The 19,282-nt window shown below is 40.5% G+C and overlaps 1 protein-coding gene across 1 annotated transcript in view; it reads right to left on the bottom strand.

Moving 5' to 3' along the window:
* TNFSF10 (TNF superfamily member 10) overlaps positions 1-19,282 on the bottom strand; it is a 112,091-nt gene that overhangs the window by 63,165 nt on the left and 29,644 nt on the right. Inside the window, exon 2 of the mRNA XM_086944389.1 lies at positions 2,003-2,161. Coding sequence (XP_086800515.1) covers positions 2,003-2,161 — 159 coding nt within the window. The remainder of the gene's footprint in view (positions 1-2,002; positions 2,162-19,282) is intronic.

The following is a 19,282-nucleotide window of genomic DNA, read 5'->3' as shown; positions in this document are numbered from 1 at the left end:
TAACATAATAGATTTGTGCGTTACTAAAAGATTACTTGGGGGTGCAGCTGTGATATTTTACCCCGCCCTTCCCTGCAACCCTTCTCTTCCGGTGGTGTTAAGTTTGATTGGGTGTCTCAGACATTGCATGACATTGAAAATATTGAATGTCCGTGCTTTATTCCATACTACACCAAGGTGCCTTCGCTATCCCAGTAAGGGCACGTCTGCCCTGCGTAGTAAGGCTATCACCGACACCAGAAGTACGAACCCACTTGTTGACATCCTGCTCATAAGCCATAGGAATTTTGTTCAGGTAGTGCCGTTTTTCAGTCAACACAACAGACAAGCTTAATGTTGTTGAGTAAAAAAAAAAGACAACATTGCGTGCAGGCCATGCTCATAATATTGGACAAGCTGACAGATATGATTTCGTAGAACAATTAAACACTCTGGGGCATATTTTCAAGCCTCTATCACCAAAGAAATGTCACTTTTCACGACGTTGTGGTGGCGATAGGGGCTTCGCCTTATTTACAAGGCAGCGTTAAGCCACTTAGAGGGACTTAACGCGCCTTGTAAATAAGGTAGCCTTTCATGCTATACTTAGCATGGAAGGAGTGTGCAGTGGGTGTTGTGGTGGGCGTTCCACCGCAACACCCATTGATTTGGACGCTGCCCCATATTTACAAGGGTGGTGTAAATATGGGGCAGCGCCAAAATTAAGACCAGGGGAAACCTGGTCTTATCCTGGTGCAACGAAGATAAATGAAAAATGTCCCCTAGTTTTTGCTGTTTTTATGTGTGATGCGTTGTGAAGAACACATGGAAACAGCAAAAAGCCATTGATTGTTTATGTGAGGGAAGGCGTACTTTTCTGCACATAAACAATCATTTAAAAAAAAAGACATTTTGTAACTTCTATGTGTGCTGCATTAAGTAGCACACACAGAAGTTTCAAAACGCTATTTAAAGATTGTTTATGTGCATTAAGGGACACCTTCATGCAATAAACAATCATCCCCTGCAACGCCGACACCCTTGCACTATGGTGCCAGGGTGCCTGCGTTGGCACTGGCTAGGTAAATTTAGCCAGCACAGGGGGAAACGCAGGGCTGCACCATATTGTTGTAAATATGGTGTAGCCCTACGTTTCAGAAGTGGCGTTAAGCCAAGGAGACTAACACCACGCTCTGCCACTTCTATTGTGAATATGCCCCTATTTTTTTTGTTTTTTAATAGGAGAGCCAGTTTTGGGAGTAAGTGCCTCCATCAGGTGAACACGTTTGCATGTGGCAGCTGATTAGAAGGAATTTAAACGTTTGAGACTCCGTAGACATAGAGAGGGGATTGGTCAGCAGGGAATATGGTCCTTATTGCTTCCGACTGGCCATATGTAACACTTCAAGCCACTCATTTATTTTGGTCAGCATTGTGGTACTTGTAGCTTTATTTTTTATGTTACAGCTCAGCATCAAAAACCCCAACCCGTCGCGTTTTACAGGTCACCGGGTGGCTTTCTGCTCCAATCGAGGCTTTTTCTTTGAATTCTGGGACTTGTAGACGTGTTTATTCCATTTTAGAACATTGGAATGTTGAGCGCTCCACTGAAGACAATGAAGTGTTCCAGGCTTCTAATTGCTAAAACGGGCCATTAATGGCCTGTAGAGCCCACTACGCCGGGCTCTAAGGTTATAATAAAACCAGGAGACTCCACATTCCACAATTCAGAGACAAAATCCATGGATGGACTTGGGAATCTTGGCAGCTTTGCTCAGTAGTGTCGCTTCCTGAAAAGCCAGGATTGGCTTATGATGTCACATATGGGGGGCCGCCTGACAGCTATAGATCTATTTCAATGCCGTTTCAGGAACACATCTGCACGTGAAAGGCGATTAATTTATTGAGGCAACATAGCGCATAGAACCAGCTAGCACTTCTTCTAAAGGCATTAGTTATTTCACAAAAATAAATCTTGTTTCACGTTAAGATACAAAAATCGTTTGCAATCAACTACAGATACCTTCTTGATTAATATAGGCAAGTGATGCTTGATTTGCCAGCAGGGGTCATGGCCATCAGCCCTATCTTTATCGTCCCTTGATTCAAGAGTTCTTGGAAACCCTCCGAGGTCCTCTCCCATCAGGCACGCCAAGTGGCTTTTCGAATATGCCTCGCGCAGCTGTGGGGAAAAATATGACGTCAAAGAAGCGCTTTTCATTTATGGTAATTTCTCTAGAATGGACAACATAACTCCGACTTTTTTTTTCAAGGAAACATCATACAAGATATTCCAGGAAACCGGAAACAGTTATGATAATATATACTAGTAATGCATTATATTTTACAGATACATATTAACCAAATCACTTACAATTCAAATATGTAAATTTGTCGTTTAATAAAACATCTTGGTTTTAACATCAATAACATTAGTAGAGGGGTTTTTTTCACTTGGTTGGTAATAAACTAGCCACAGGTGTCACTGTCTTCTCAGTGTGAGTAGCTAATTAAAAAAAAATGTTCTTTCAGAGAATTTACAGTTTTATTTATTCGCCTTGTATTTTTCCAAGTTTTTTTGTTTCATCTGCAGGCTCATGAACCGTCACCTTCAGGGTTAGACAGTGTTTAATTTGTGCCGGTGGTTGCAGATGAGGCCCGCTGGTAGTCACTTTTGGTGATCAGACCTTGACCCAGAGCAAGACGGAGAAAAACAACAAGGGGGAAAGAAGAAGGAAGAGATAGATGGAAAAATAGTGATAAAAGGACAAAGAAAGACGAAAAAGAACCTGCAAGAGTGAGATAAAAGAGAGCTACTGTCTAGAGGAGGATGAAAGAGGCTTAAGGTGGAATCCTGACTAGGTAGCCTTGGTACTTGGCAACTTCGACATTTGAGAACGACTGCGGGCTTCTAAGCACACGTCTGGGCCTCGGCACTTATTCTTTCACAATTTAAGCACTGGGGTTAGACACAATTTATTTTATTTTCTCTTACACCTGCCAAAAAAAACTATCAGCCTGATTCATCAAGGTGAGTATTTGCTATTCCTTAATAGCGATTTTTAAGGAATCGCTATTAAGGAATAGCAAAATGCTATTCACCAAGAAATCGCTAAATAAATTGCGATTTCTAATTATTCCTTAATTGCGATTAGCAAATTGCTAATCGCAATTAAGGAATATCTCCCCATTCATTCCTATGGGCCCAAAGGCCCATAGGAATGAATGGGAAGACATTTCAATGTGCGAATCGCAATTAGCGATTTGCATATTGAAATTGCGATTTCAAGGGTGCAGGGGTGTCCAAAGGACACCCTGTTGCACCCCTGAAATGTATGCTAAATTGGTGTTGCGCACACACATGTCCCAAGGACATGTGTGTGTGTAACATGAAACTTAGAAAAATGCATTTAAATGCATTTTTCTAAGTTTCCGCTATTTACCACGAGGTTTGACCTCGCGGTAAATAGCGGGAAATTTTTGCGAATTCGCAATTTCAAAATGTTTCAAGAATAGCATTTAAGGAATCTCTAATAGAGATTCCTTAAATGCTATTCCTCGCAAATATGCGAATTCTTAAATAGCGATTTTTGCATTTGGGATGATGAATCCCAAATGCAAAAATACCGCTCGCAAAGGGCCAGATTCTCAGAATCTGGCCCTTTGCGACCGGATTTAACAATGATGAATTAGGCTGTATGATCTTTGCTTCTATATGGCCACATGTCATATGTAGGACCTTCAGCTGTCCTAGCTTTTTAGCAAAAAAGCAACTTGCATGCCGGGCCTTTCAAGCCTATAATTGCAATATTAAAAGGTAAACTACAAGTCTCAGAATGCAACATGCTACTGAATAAAAAGCAAGGAGTATATGATAGTGTCACAAGTAGAAGATATGTTTAGCTTTATCCTGGAGGTAGCCCTAAATGGCTACCATGTTATACTCAGATTTTTCACTTATGGAGTGAGGGTGGACTGAGTGAAAGGAAAAGTAGGTATGTCATTTCATAATATGGCTGGGTTGGGAGCAGTTAGGAGTGTTTTGATCCATGGAATAGACTTGGTTGGTGAATAAAACATTATACAACTCATACAACTCGAAATGTACATTTAATTGACAATGTCTTTATGGTTTGTTGCAAATTGTGAATGTAAATAGATAACATAATAAATTCAATATATTAGCTGTAGTGTATAAACAATCAGGCAGCTAATGCCTATACATTGATTCAAAAATATTTTCCATTCAGTCTGGTTTTGTAACACTTCATTTTTCAAGATTATAATAGGGAACACATCATTTAACCTTATTGTAAAATGAATAGGTGCCCAGGGTAAGTGGTGATCTCACAGTGAGGAAAGAAAGAGAAAATATATCACTTGCATGTAATATTGTGTATATCAAAGAGATGGCGCCCAAGAAAGTATTTGACATTGGGTTGTGAGAAAAAGTTTGAAAATAAAACCTAAAGTAGTTCTAAAATCTCTAGAGTAGGTCACCAGAGTCGTCAAAGGCATTTCGGCCCTTTTATAAATGTTGGGTCATCATCAGGACAAAGAAAGGAGCACCGCATTTAAGGACTCAATCTCAGGATGCGAAAAACAGACAACACATTAGCAATCAGGAACGATTGGGAAGCAGGATTTTTATTTTTATGAAACAAACCTGGACTGGAGTAGCTCATCATGCATGGACCTGGGAAACGTGGCAGCGATGAATGCCCAAGATCCATCTAGAAGTATGGATGACCTGAATGAGTACTGTATGGAAGGTACACTTCATGTACCAATTTCTGCTTGGTCTATTTACTTTTAGGGACCAAATACCTGCTGGCCTCCATGTAGCATGGCATGAGTACATGCCTGTCAGGATCTTCGGTGGCCTGGGTGCTTGTAGATATATCCCTAAGCATCTCTTAGGGGTCCCCCGCCTTGCTGAGCAAAGGCACAGCACCTGGTTGGTGTTCATGCTTGCCAGACCCAAGAGCTGGACTGCACGCTAGCCAGATCCAGAAGCTGGATTGCACGCTAGCCAGATCCAGAAGCTGGATAGCATGCTAGCCAGATCTAGAAATTAGATTGGACGCTAGCCAGATCCAGAAGCTGGATGGCACGCTAGCCAGATCCAGAAGCTGGATAGCATGCTAGCCAGATGTAGAAATTAGATTGGACGCTAGCCAGATCGTGAAGCTGGATTGCACGCTAGCCAGCTCCAGAAAGTGAATTGCCTTCTAGCCAGATGTAGAAGCTGGATTACACGCTAGGCAGATCCAGAAGCTGGATTGCACGCTAGGCAGATCCAGAAGCTGGAGTGCACGCTAGGCAGATCCAGAAGCTGGAGTGCACACTAGCCAGATCCAGCAGCTGGATTGCACGCCAGCCAGATCCAGAAGCTAGATTGCACGCTATCCAGATCCAGAAGCTGAATTACACACTAACGATCAAGAAGCTGCATTGCATGCTAGCAAGATGCAGAAGCTGGATTGCAGGGTAGCCAGATCCAGAAGCTGGGTTACATGCTAGCCAGATCGAGAAGCTGAATTGCGCGCTAGCCAGATCCAGAAGCTGGATTGCACACTAGCAAGATGCAGAAGCTGGATTGCATGCTAGCAAGATGCAGAAGCTGGATTGCAGGGTAGCCAGATCCAGAAGCTGAATTGCACGCTAGCCAGATCCAGAAGCTGAATTGCGCGCTAGCCAGATCCAGAAGCTGGATTGCACACTAGCAAGATGCAGAATGTGGATTGCATGCTAGCAAGATGCAGAAGCTGGATTGCAGGGTAGCCAGATCCAGAAGCTGAATTGCATGCTAGCCAGATCCAGAAGCTGAATTGCGCGCTAGCCAGCTCCAGAAGCTGGATTGCACACTAGCAAGATGCAGAAGCTGGATTGCAGGGTAGCCAGATCCAGAAGCTGAATTGCACGCTAGCCAGATCCAGAAGCTGAATTGTGCGCTAGCCAGATCCAGAAGCTGGATTGCACACTAGCGAGATGCAGGAGCTGGGTTGCACACTAGAAAGATGCAGAAGCTGGGTTGCACGCTAGCCAGATCCAGAAGCCGGGTTGCACGCTAGCCAGCTCCAGAAGCTGAATTCCATGCTAGCCAGATCCAGAAGCTGGATTGCATGCTAGCCAGGTCCAGAAGCTGGAAAAGCTATGCTTGGTCCTTGATCTGTCTCCCTGGAAATTGAACCATTGAACTTGGGTCGGTAGCACTTCCTGTTCATGAGCTTTTCAAGTACCAAAGTAGCAACTAACAATATCCCTAAACCAGGAGACAAAACATTTTCTCCACCAATAACATTTCAAGGCAAACAGTGAGATGCTGGATTGTACCCCTGAGTGGGATCTTGTTTTCGTTCAAGTTGATAATTTGTCACTGTGGCTTTGCTGTCATTTTCCTATTTGCATATTTGAAAGCCTTGTTTGTGGGCAGCACCATCATCCATGATCCAAAAAGAGTTGTAACACTAATTGATCACAAACACCCTGCATTGTGTGTAGAATGGATGCGGACTGTCAACTGTCTTTCTTTTGTGAGATTGCGTTGTTTTCGGGATTGCATAATTTCCATTGTTTTGTCAGCTTATGTGTGCGGTCTTATAAAAGAATTGTTCTTTTTGTACAAAGCAGCAAATCTAGTTGGACAGCCTATCTTTATTACACCTGTGATACCTGGTATATTGTATCTATTCCCAGCCTTCACAGCACCCATTTTAAGCTAATCCTTGACTTGACCGAACTGCGATGAGTGGTACAAGAAGCTTGGCGGAGCTATTTTACATCACTGTGTACCCAGTGTCCTGTTGTCTCTTCGCTGACAATTTAGGGCCCGATTCACAGAACTAACGTAAGACAAAATCCTAAACTTACTACTTTTGGTATTCATAGAAGTTAGGATTTTGTCTTAAGTTTGTCTTAAGACGGACTTAAGACAGACTTAAGTTAGGATTTTGTCTTAACTCTGTCTTAAGTCTCTCTTAAGACAAACTTAAGACAGAATCCTAACTTCTGTGAATACCAAAAGTAGTAAGTTTAGGATTTTGTCTTAAGTTAGTTCTGTGAATCGGGCCCTTTGTGTATAAGATTGTTCAAAAATATCTGAGATTTACACTAGATTGCAGCGTTATACGCTGAATTATTATGCTAAATTTTGAGCTTTTACCACTAAAAGCTTACACTAAACACTCGAATGACACAAGTGACAAGTCAGGATCTTGTGAATTACAAAGGGGGGGAGTTTCAGATATTGTACCTGTTTTATATGCCGTCCCCAGTGAAGTCTTGGTAGAAGCTCGGAACCGCTTTATAAAACCCATATGTTTTAGATATGACTTATTCAGAATTAATGGTCTGATCTGTTTAATTAGATCACTACCTGATGCATTTGTGTGTTATAACCTGTATATATGTTTTTAATACTTTCTTACCATTGTTTTAATAGACGCTTTGTATTAAGTCTGTTAAATGTTCAATTTTGCACTGGCTCTGAATGTTTTATATTGTTGATCTCTGATGAGGTCTAAATCAACAAAAACTAATTATATTTGTGATCAGCGTCCTGTTGCTAGAGGCAAAAATATACATTTCATAAGGAGAAAAATAGTGGGGGGTTTTCCATCTCTCTGCCCATATTTTTATGTGCCAAGTGGTGCAAATCTCGTGAGAACCCGTCCCTGCTTCTGACTTTAAAATCAAAGAATGTTGTATTCTGAAACGTATACCATTAAACCTATTACCATGACGTTACCATTAGCTCCGCCATGGACCTTTACATTAACATTTTACCATTACCATATGTGTGCCACTAAAGTTTAAGCATGCCACTTTCTTCTTCCCACAAACTCAGGATTACCTACCAGTTGAATGTCACACATGACATGGGGATCTTGCAGATAGGCAGCTGTGCGTTTGTGTATGTACACTGGTTGTACATATATGTATCAGTGCCCCTTTTAATAACTAACAGTTTCAATATACATTGGTGCCTGCCAAAAACAGGTTATTTTGCTCTCGCTATAGGCAGCCACAGCTGTCTGCAGTAAGGCCTCATGTTACCGATACTTTACGAAAAGTATATATAAACAGTAGTCTGGAGAGAGACAAGGCTTGTGGGCCTGATGGAGCAAGGATTCGAGGAAAAGAAACTTGCTCGGATCAACCTCTCGTTAACAGATACTAACAAATAGAAATGGTAGATAAAAGAAAATTAACATACACATAACATCCATACATGGAGAAAGGGCTTTATGCTTGCTTAAATAACAAAGAATAATTTGCTACGGAACTGAAATCCCGCTTAAAACCGAAAATCGTCTTGTGCATGTGCGAACCAGTACCTTGCAAATAACCATGTGATTAACCCATGTGAGGGGTAAACTCTCACGCATGTGCAAGGAGTCACTAACCGTAGGTCTTGAGGCACCGCGTGCCTGGTATATGCTTGCCTGGATTTAAAAAGAGCTGTCGCTGCTAATGCTTTTGCTGAACAAAGGAGAAAATAGCATGGGATAGAGTAGAAGCGGGTGGTGAACAGTGATAATAACATATTTGAGAAAATAACATCTGTTTATGATTCCTTTATTAATAGTGTACGTTTGGGCCTGATGTGCTAAGCCAAGGGAAAAGATGGTGGTTAAAACTTAAAACAAGTTGAGTCTGCGCACTGAAGTTTTGGAGTGACCTGATGACCTGATCATTGACAGGCTGCCAAGGACGGATGCCTGGGAATGCTCTTCAACTGTGGAATTATATAAAATGTGTATCTTTGTTTTGTGAAGGGGAATGAAAGGAAGTGGTATTGAAGAAATGAATAAATAAATGGGAAGGGTTCACTAAACAAAGAATTTCTTAAGATATAAAAAATTGCACAGCTGACTGGACTATGGCAGAGCTCTTTAAGCAGGGATCACAGCTCAACTCCATCTCCAACAACACAGAACACCACAGCCAGACACCTCCTTGATCTCCCTAGATGAACCCACATCCCTGCCTACCTCAGAGAACTCCACTGGCTCCCTGTACAGAAAAGATACCAGTTCAAGCTTCTGACCCATGCATACAAGGGTCTACACAACCGTGGACCCGCCTACTTGAACCACCGTCTGAACTTCCATCAGTCCACCAGACACCTCCGTTCTGCATTCATTTCTCTAACCCTCACCCTCTGGATCCAACGTAGCAGATTTGGAGGTGGCTCTGTCTCCTACCTAGCAGCAAAGACATGGAACGAGCTAACCTTTCATTTCCGGACCTCCCCATCTCTTCGAGAGTTCTGAAAGTCCCTGAAGACATGGCTATTTGACTAATCAACTGGACCCTATAGTGCTCTACAAATCTACTGATTGATTGATTGATCGAAATGGATAAGCTAGTAACATCTGACATGGATCAATTTTAGCTCTCCCTCACAACACCTTGTGCGCACCTATTCCACAAGAAAGTGTGTCTCTTATTGTTCGTGACACTCTGCATCATAATGCGAACAGCCCATAAACTGCACCAAGAGCACAATACCCGGTAGCGCATCTCCTAGTGCACACCACCCAGTAGCAAATCTCCGAGTGCACACCTGAGGAGCCTCTCATGAGGTCCATCACACATCTCTCCCCTGATGTGCATCACCCGGTGGTCGCCTGAAGTGCATCAAGCACAATTCCCAATAGATGAATCACCATTTTCTCCCCTATGACACACCACCCAGTACACCCCTTCAGCACAGAATACAGTAATCCTCTGAGGAGCATAACACTTCACTTTTTTGCAGTGCTTCTTCCATTTCTCCTCTATGGTTTGTCACTCTGAGCTCCCCTGAAGTACAATACACTGAGCTCCCATGAGGTGCATCACCCAGTGCTCCCCACAAGCACACCACCAAGTGAATATCTGAGGTGCACCACTCCAAACTACTATCCCTCATGCTACTCTAGTGCACATCACTGTGTACTCCTCTGTTTTACACCTCCTTCTGCCTTCCGAAGCACATCAGTCGATGCTTCTTTCTGCTAAAGTCATCTATCACTGTATGCAGTAAGGCTTTGTGGTTTATTGTCAGTGTGCGTGAGTGGCTCTATGTCTTTCTGACCGAGTGTAAATGCATTTCTGAAGGAGCGTTGACCTAAATGCACATTCTAAATGTGCATGAATGTCTGCTTATGGGCATGCACAATACAACTGCCAGATTGATTGGTTTTGTCAATGCCTGTTTTAAGTAACTGCACTATGGTGTTTGTTACTCTTATTATGATGTAAAATGTGCACTGGAGCTGCCTTTAGTCCAAATACCACACAGCAGCTCCCAAAGCAGTTAATAATGACAACTTTCTTTCCATTGGCCTACTTCATAGTGTAAGTGTTGTACGCAATGTGATCCTGCTATCAAAGAAATTGTATACTGTTTCTCGGCCTTGGAAGGTAAAAGGTCTGATTTAGATCTTGGCAGAGAGAGAAGATCTCTCCCTGCCAAGGCTATGATCCACTCATCCAATTTAAATGCAGGCAGACATAGTTTGATGATGGCGGAGACTACTCTGTCTTCTTCATGATTAAGGCTCCCAGTTTTCAGTTTTTACTGATTTTTACAGATAAATACAGACAGAAAACATCAATTTTCTTGTCTGTATTTATTTTTAAATGTGGATAAAAACGGAAATTGGATTGCTTTTTGGGTAATTCTAATCACTGTCTGCCTTGACTGCCAGGCCAATAGATGTGAGGATGGAGAGGTGAGGCGGTTAAAAAAGAAAGGAATTTTAGTAAAGAGGCTTTAACAGAAGTAGATATGCCAATGGTTGGTACTGGAATTTGCATAAGTTCATATAAGTGCTCCGATATATCTTCTGCAGGTGTTCACAGCACTGAAACCTGGTAGACATTAAGCACGAGTGCAAATGTTGGTTAAATAATGTGGAAATATACTCATTTCAGCTTAATTTTCCCATAAAACCCAAAATAAATATGGATAAATACATATAAAATTAGCAAAAAATAAATATGGATAAATACTGACGTAAATGGCAAATAAATAAATACCATAAAACCAGGAGCCCTAGTCATGATCAAACTACTCCGACGGCCCAACAGAGTAAGGGCTGTCAGAGATTTAGCTATATGTACGCCCACCTAATTTATATGGGCAGACATATAGCCGTTTTCCAATGCCCGTCACAGCAAAAAAAAAACTGGAGGTACAGGCACTGAAAAGAGCTCAATGTCTCCCTTGCCATGGTAGGAAGCTTTCATGGCAAGGTGGATATTGTTTTTTATAATTTAACACAAAAAATCCTGCTTTTGGATTTTCTTTTTGAAAATAAAAAAGAAATGTAACTTTGATGTATACCTCCATCATATTTGACTGAGCCGTCTGGCAAAATTACAATGCATTGGCAGGAACCACCTTGGTGGCTGTTTCTATCAATGCTTGAAATGTACGGCCGGGCCAGAGGACATTTAAAAATTTGACGGTCGGCACCTCTGCCAAGGCAACTGGGTTATTTATTCCATAGCCCTGGCAGAGGACGGGACAACTGCCATAATATAAACGACGCCCTAAGTCGGCCATGCTATGCTTCAGTTCTGCAGCCTGTAACTCAAGCACTCACAAGCACATGTCAGCAAAAAGCACTTAGCTCACTGAGCTATCTGAGCCCACTGAGCTGGTATACTATGCCTTAGTGCCAAAGAGCAGAGGACCTGGCCTTCTGCCTTTCTTTCTGCAGGCAATCATGGGTTAAACTTCCCAGTGGGCGAGAGATAACCTTTCAGACATATGGGAGCATATCACTGCTAATGGACAAATATTAACCCCTCATTGAAAAACCAGCATTATTTACTAGAACAATGAGAACAGCAGTGACTAAACAGGTCTAGAAATACAGAGAAATGAACAATAATGTCCTGTCACGCCTCTTACTGTGCATGTCCCCGGCCAAGAAGCTGTTGCAATTTAGTTGGATGTCTTAAAACCCACTGTTTTCCTCCCGCATCAAGAAGTGCAGCGCATTTGTGGAGCCATCTTCCTGGAGTGGCCTGTGGTCAGTATGTCCCTTCTTCTGCATCATTTCACGTTCTGCTGACACAGCAATTATTATTGATGGATCTAACATCCACACGGAGCCACCCTGAGCTCAGAGTAATCTCAAGGATCTTTGGGGCTCTAGGCAATACATATTTTGTCACTCCCTTTTCTTTCTTTTTTGCAGATTTATATAGCGCAAACTCGACCCAAAGGTATTTCAGCACTTTACATAAGCACTGGTCATGTCACACAAGGACACATTCATTTTTTTTTGGTAGGCACGGGGAGATTAAGTGGTTTGTCCAGAATCACAGGATGTGTTGAGCCGACGCCGAGGCTCGAACCTTGGTTTCCCAGCGCCTAAGGCGGCAGTCTAGCCGTCAGACCACATCCTAACAGCTTTGGCGTGTATTGAGGGGCGTAGTTTGGTCAGTAAGACTGAGGGGGAGGTTGGTTCAGATGTTATAACAATAAAGCTGGCACATCATGTTTCAATATATTATACAACCAGCAGGGTGCATGAGAAGAGCTTCAGGGGCAGAGGAAAGGGAGAGGAATGTGGATTGATAAGAGAACTAAGAGAGAAAACACAATATTTCGTAAAATACACAATATTTTGAGGGATTTCAAAATAGAGTGTGTGCATTTTTGTCTGTGTGTATGTAAACTTTCCTGGTGAAATCGGACTGACATCTCTCAATATCCAACTGAAAGCATCTGTACCCAGCTATTTATCAGAAAATACATTTATTAGGGGGATGTAACGTCCCAAGCCCAAACCCCGAAGCAATGCACCTAAGTGTATTACACATTATCTGCTAATTCAAACCTCCACAATGCTAGACAATACTCAACTTTCAGAAAGGGGTCACACATCTGAGATATGTCTTGCTCAGTGTCTCACAATCCTTGAGAAGACACTGGGTACAGAGGGAAAGAGTGAGAGGTGAATTTGGTTGAGTCAAAGAAATATGCAGAGGTAAAATAAAGAGAAATTTCACTTTTCCCCGGGCCCCCTCTGCAGCTGGGGGGCCCAGGGTTATTGCCCAATTTACCCATGCTTTAAAATGTCTCTGCTTGGCGTTATTATACATTGTTTGATTATGACTAATCCAACACGTTAGAAACAGAAAGAATGTGAAGAAAATTATAATTTTGGAGTAAGAAAGCCACCTTTAGAACCGTGGAATACAGTGTTTAATTTGAGCCAGTGTTTCTAGGTGTTAGGCACTGGGTCGTAATTGTCAACATTGGCGCTTGTGGCAGTCTGCCACAAGGTGGCACTGTCTGGCGTTGAGAACAATAACCGGAAATGACTAATTCAATATTGTAAAAAAATACTATTACCTGCCACCCACGCCATTCTTACACCATTGGGGGCCTGAAATAGTCAGAATTGTCACACTTGTATGCGTGTGATTGTTAGTAGTTGTGTTGTTACTATAATTGGCAGCATAGCAGGGGCAATGGGTGGTTCAAGCTGCAGTGGCCTCCTGACGGAAGCCCTGGAACTTCTATATTTTTTACAAATTAAGCACTGAAGTACTATGTTCGATGCAAGTGCTACATTTGCAATATAGTTTTATATTTTTCTGCTCATATAGCGCTTTTGCTACAGAAGCCACTTTCAAGTGCCTAATTTGAGTGCAATCAGGTTTAACAGAATAAATATTATTAAGTGTAACTATATAGTGCATTCTGCCACAGTTTTTCCGTTTCTAAGCGCTGTAATTAACAAGTGTTACTATAAGCCAATTTAATTCTCTTCAGTTTTCGACCTGGGAAGGATAAAATACTGAGCCGACCTTGCCTACATTAGGACTCGTGACCTGCAGATCACAATACAGCACTGCAGTTAGCAGGTAGATATACTCATATATGTGACTATGCGACATATTCTATTTGAGTAAAATGATCTGTGGACGTGCAGTTTCGTGTTCGGATTAGGTGTTTGCTGTTTGTTTGGAATAAAGTATCTTTGTTCTGATTGGCTCTGACACTCGGTTGCGTTAGAGCGTAGTGATGACTCATCTATTAGTAGTATTAGGAAGACAGTATCAAATAAGACGACCCGCCAGGCTTGCATTATCTTATATTTTATGTCTTTCAAACTGACCTTCCTTTCTGCAGTGTCCTGTCCTGGGTACACGAGCCAAGCCACGAACTTGGAAGCCAAAATCCAGTTTAATCTATATATTATTACAGCAGACACTGGAGTGCCCTTGAATCTAAGGACAAATGTTTCAACTCTTCCTGAAAAACCCTTGTTAGGAAGAGAGAGTCGGACCAGTTGTGATAGCATGCCCTTATTTACAAAAGATAAATGACTCTGAAATATTAGAGATGTTATGTCTTTAATAAAACTGTGCAAATTAAATTGGAGAATTGCAATGTGTAGGAAATTGCACTTTTTAATGAGACGATTTATATAACTCGGTTAATGTGTGCATGGTTTGTTTATTTAAACCATTCATAAAGGTAAAATTAAACCCACATTGAACTACGATGAACAAATATGCAGCTGTGAATGTTTTTCCTTTTTTTTAATCACATGTGTATGTTCCTATGGGTAATGTGATGACTGGCTCCCATTGAGAAACACTGGCTGTGATTAGAAACATGAATCAGCGTTAACATAAAAATGTGGCTATTGACCTTGGTTGACTCCTGCCCTTTGCTTCCCTTTCATTACCTTGCGTTTATCCCTGCTTACATGTTTACATAGGTATGATGACTCGTCATGGGACATGTTAATTACGGAAGTCTATTTGAAGCTTAATATTTATTGAAATGCGATTGGGCTTCTTTTGCACAATGCATGATGCTCCATGCTAACAGAATCCCAGAATGCAATGCGCAAAATTGCAAAGATAGTCACACAGATTTCTTTCTGTCAACGCCAGTAAGAGAACATGTCCAATGCCAAAATGTAGGCCAAAAAGTGACCCAAACCCTTTTAGGGAAAAGTTGAAAATTATACACAGTTATGGGGCTTGTTGACACTGGTATTGGGGGGCGCTACTCACAGAACTTCCCCTTTTTTCGGGGTTTTTGGATTCCAGCAATAAAGTCCTTATCACTGATGGACTGGGCGCACCACCACGTGTTGTACTTCTCCTAACATGAAACAACTACCAACTCATTTTTAGGGCATTGCATTTTAGAATGTTCCATCAGGGAAGTAATTGATTAAAAAAAAAATAACACCGATCCTCAATCACAAGTTTCTTTGAGAGGCAATTACTTTTACCAATGGCTGTCATCTCTTACAACCCTGCTGGCTTCCTAGCAAGAAACATTGGGGCATATTACCAAGCAATAGCGATAATTATCGCTATTGCTTGGTTAGAGACAAAAATTTATCGCTGACCTGCGGCGATCTTTATTGCAGATAAACCTTGGTATTACCAAGGTTTATCGCAAATGCGATAAAAATCGGCCGCAATGCATGAATATCGCTGAAAAGTCAGCGATATTCATGCATTATCGAGCTAATGCTCTTAGCCATGTTATCCACCTCCCATTGGATAACATGACTATGAACTGCTCAGGGCAGGTGTTCGCTTTTGGAGATATTCGCGCTTAGCGTGAATATCTCCAAAAGTTGGTAATAGGAGATAGCGATGTTAGCGACTGTTTCCAGTCGCTAACATCTTGGGACGCCCACTTTGCATGTCATTAGTGATAAATTTCTCTGACATGCAAAGTGGGGCCCAACATGGTCGCTATCTCCTACTAGCTGTCGCTAACTGGTGTTAGCGACAGCTAGTTCATAGGGAGATAATTTTATATCCGATTTCTTGGCTTTTAAAGCCAAAAAAGCGGAGATTAACCCCCTTGATAATATGCCCCTCAGTGCTTCCATTTTGCTGGAAGCCCCACAGCTGATCTTATAGAACTTTACCATGCTGACATGCCGTGCCTCGCACAATCTTAATCATATGCTGGTTGGAGGAAAACATCCAATTGGAAAGAGAAACCACCTCTGGAGGTGAACAATTTATGTTTCAATGTTTCAAAAATATTGTGGGACTCAAATATTGTATCCAAATATTGTGGTGTCAAACATATCATGGGACAGAATAGAGAATGTGAGAATATAATTGTTTTAAGTCTTATTTAATTTTCTTAAACATAGTAGTACATGCTGTTGCTTTTTAGTTATTTATTTGAGTTTTATTTGTTCATTTGTTATAATGTTTTTTTTTTAAATTTTAATGTTAGGAATGTTTCATTACTTTTTAGAGTGGCCTTGTTGTTTTGATTTGGTAATGTGTTTTAGGATTTTTTTTATTTTATGTAAATGTTTTGTTCGGTATGTAGAGGAATACGGTGGGAAGCTTTTTACATTTTTTAAATAGATTATAATTTTGTATATACATTTTAATTTGTTAAGTTGATAAGTATTTTTTTTGCTATTTAATAGATACTTTTTAAAATGTGGTATTTTTGTTCAATGGCTAGCTGGATAATCAACTGTTAGTGATTTCATGGTTTTTAATATTTTGGATATGAATTATTTATATTATTTTTAAGGAATTTTTATCTTATAAATATTTTTATAATAATATTCTTTTTGATTAAAATTCATTGTTATTTTTTACTTTTCATTGATTTTTGTTTTGCAGTTTGGAGTATTTTAAAGTACTGGGGTGGGAAGATTTTTTAAAATCATTTTTCAACATGTAATTGCTATACTTGTAAAATACAATTGTATGTATAATGTTCTATGTTAATTTTGTGTTTTTAGTAACGAATCATTTATATGTATTATATAATGTTACAAATACTTTATATGTTTATGGAAATATTCTACTATGTTTATTTATTTCCTATATATTTAATTTATTTGCAATGCTCTAGAAAAGTGAAAATGTAATCTAAATCTTCAAGTTCAACCTTTTCCCTACTGTTGCTTACACTAGAGCCGTAATATTAGTTCTGACCCTTCCAAAATCCAACACTTACCCTACTGTTGCATATGCCTGAGTGGGAATAGCCAATCTGACTACCCCTCCCTATTCCCCACCCTCCAAAGTCCAACAAATTCCCTAATGGTCCATCACATTAAAGCTGGAATAGTAAATCTGACCCCACCAATGTCCAACACTTTCCCTAATTCCCTAATGTTCCTAATGTTGGTGTGGAAATAATAAAAGACTCCTCCAAAGTCCAGCATGTCCTACTCTTGCATACATTGAAGTAGTAGTGATAGTAAATCTCTACACTATCCCTACTGTTGCTTATAGTGAAGTCGGATTGATAAATCTAAGTTGTCCAAACGTCACCAATTTCCCCACTTTTGCTTATGTAAGAGTGAGAATAGTAAATCTGACCTCTCCAAGTCTCATTTTTGTATCTGCTTTTTAAAAATTGTTGTAATATATTTTCTGGCATAATATAAAAGTTACTTTAATGTGTTATTTTTTTGTAGCACTATTTTTAAAGTATTTTGATTTTAATGTTGTTAGTGTATTCATTTTTTAATAAGATTATTAGTATATTTTATTCTTTATGACTAAATAATATTGTTTTAAATCTTATGTTTATTCTCTTTTTGCAGTTATTTTAAAATATATATTTTTATTTTATGTAATGTAATGTAGAGTGATGCTTGTCACCCATGGGGGTATCCAGGCACTGAGTGGGTAAGTGTAGACGTGTTTCGAGGCTGGTCCTGAATATAGGCAGTTTCAATGGAACTAAAAGAAGAAGACTAATTAAGTAGCCAGGTGTTCAGCTTTTTGTGGAATTCACAAAGTGAGGAGGAGGCCCTGATATATTGGGGAGGTCGTTTCAAGATGTGGTAGTAGGTAGGAGAATGATTGTCAGAGTTGTGTGCGCGAGTGAGAGTGATGCTGAGTAAAGTTGCCTGGTGGGTTGGTGGAAATGAAGCCTGTGATTGAGGTAAGCGGGCTGTATATTGACTTGAATGTGTGTGTGAAGTTTGAACTGGCACCACTTCTGGGTGGGGAGTCAGTGTAGCTCACTGAGGAGTAGTGTGGTTTGAATTCGTCACAGGAGGTCAGGGATTGTAAGATATACATTTTTAAATATATTTGTTTAAATGTAAAAAAAATAATGTAAGTTGATATAGTGTACCATAGTTCAAATGTTATATACTTACCTATTTTATCAATTTCAATTTCAAAGCTTTATTCGACAGCATGTCATAAAAGAAATTATTTATCCTAAGACTACACTATAAATACTACAAAGTTAAGTTCATCATTTTTAAAAACTCATTAAACCATGGTGCTGTCGCTTACAAGGATTAAGAACAATTTATACAAAATGAATTAAAACAATTCAATTAAACATTGGTTAAAAAATTGATCGTACATTACTCGATGTGATAAAATTCATTGGCTAGCCTTTAGGGACTAAAGAGCGGTTGCGTATTGTCCAGGCCCACCCTAGGAATTTTGCAACGGCTATCGCCATGGAGGGTGTGCAATCTGATGCGAGTATTCTTAAAGCCTCTACAAAACTGCGTGTCCCCAGGCTTGTACACACAGGTTTTATCCACTTATGACGGGAGCTTATATAAAGGGGACATACAAACAGCAGGTGGGGTACATTCTCAATCATATGTTTACAATAATGACATTTGTCATTCTGGTTTACCGACCATTTATAAGTAAAAGCTTTTACTGGAAGGGTCCCAATTCTGATTTGAAAATACAATTTTCTTTCCTAGGGCCTTTCTATAATGTCCCAGTAAGACTCACACAATGGTAGGGATTTAATATCAAGAAAACAACCAGTTAACTCTGTGTTGGATCCAGTACTAAGGGCAGACAACCAAACCATGTTCCAGTACATATTTTTCAGGGTTATCTTTGACGGGAAACTTGAGGCATTTGGGTCAACCCATAGGTGATCTAGTTCCAACTTTGTTAACACCTTGGCTGCTAAGGGGTTTTCCCGTCCTGTGCCGACAATCTTTGAATACTATAGTTTCATGACAAGTTCAACTCGTCATAAGCACAGCGCAGGTAAAACCCATGACGAGTTGACCTTGTCATGAGCACTGAAAGGGGTTAATAAGCCCCTTATTTCTTTGAGCCACGGGATAGAATGAAATCGATCTGCCCTAGTGATGTTCTTCAGGGCAGTGGCATAGTGAACTAGTTCAGGAGTTGTCATGATCCGTCTCCAATATAATAAGGGATGTAACCGTGCCAAATCCCCTATTTATTTCCTGCCAAGATCATATACAAGCGGTACAGTGGGGGTACTTTGGGGGACCCCAACTAGACAACGTAGAAACTTATTCTCCGCTAA

Source organism: Lissotriton vulgaris, chromosome 11, assembly GCF_964263255.1.
Source record: "Lissotriton vulgaris chromosome 11, aLisVul1.2, whole genome shotgun sequence".
NCBI classification, from domain to species: Eukaryota; Metazoa; Chordata; class Amphibia; order Caudata; family Salamandridae; genus Lissotriton; species Lissotriton vulgaris.
Note: the sequence above shows the minus strand (reverse complement) of the source record. Positions and strands in the feature narration are given on the sequence as shown.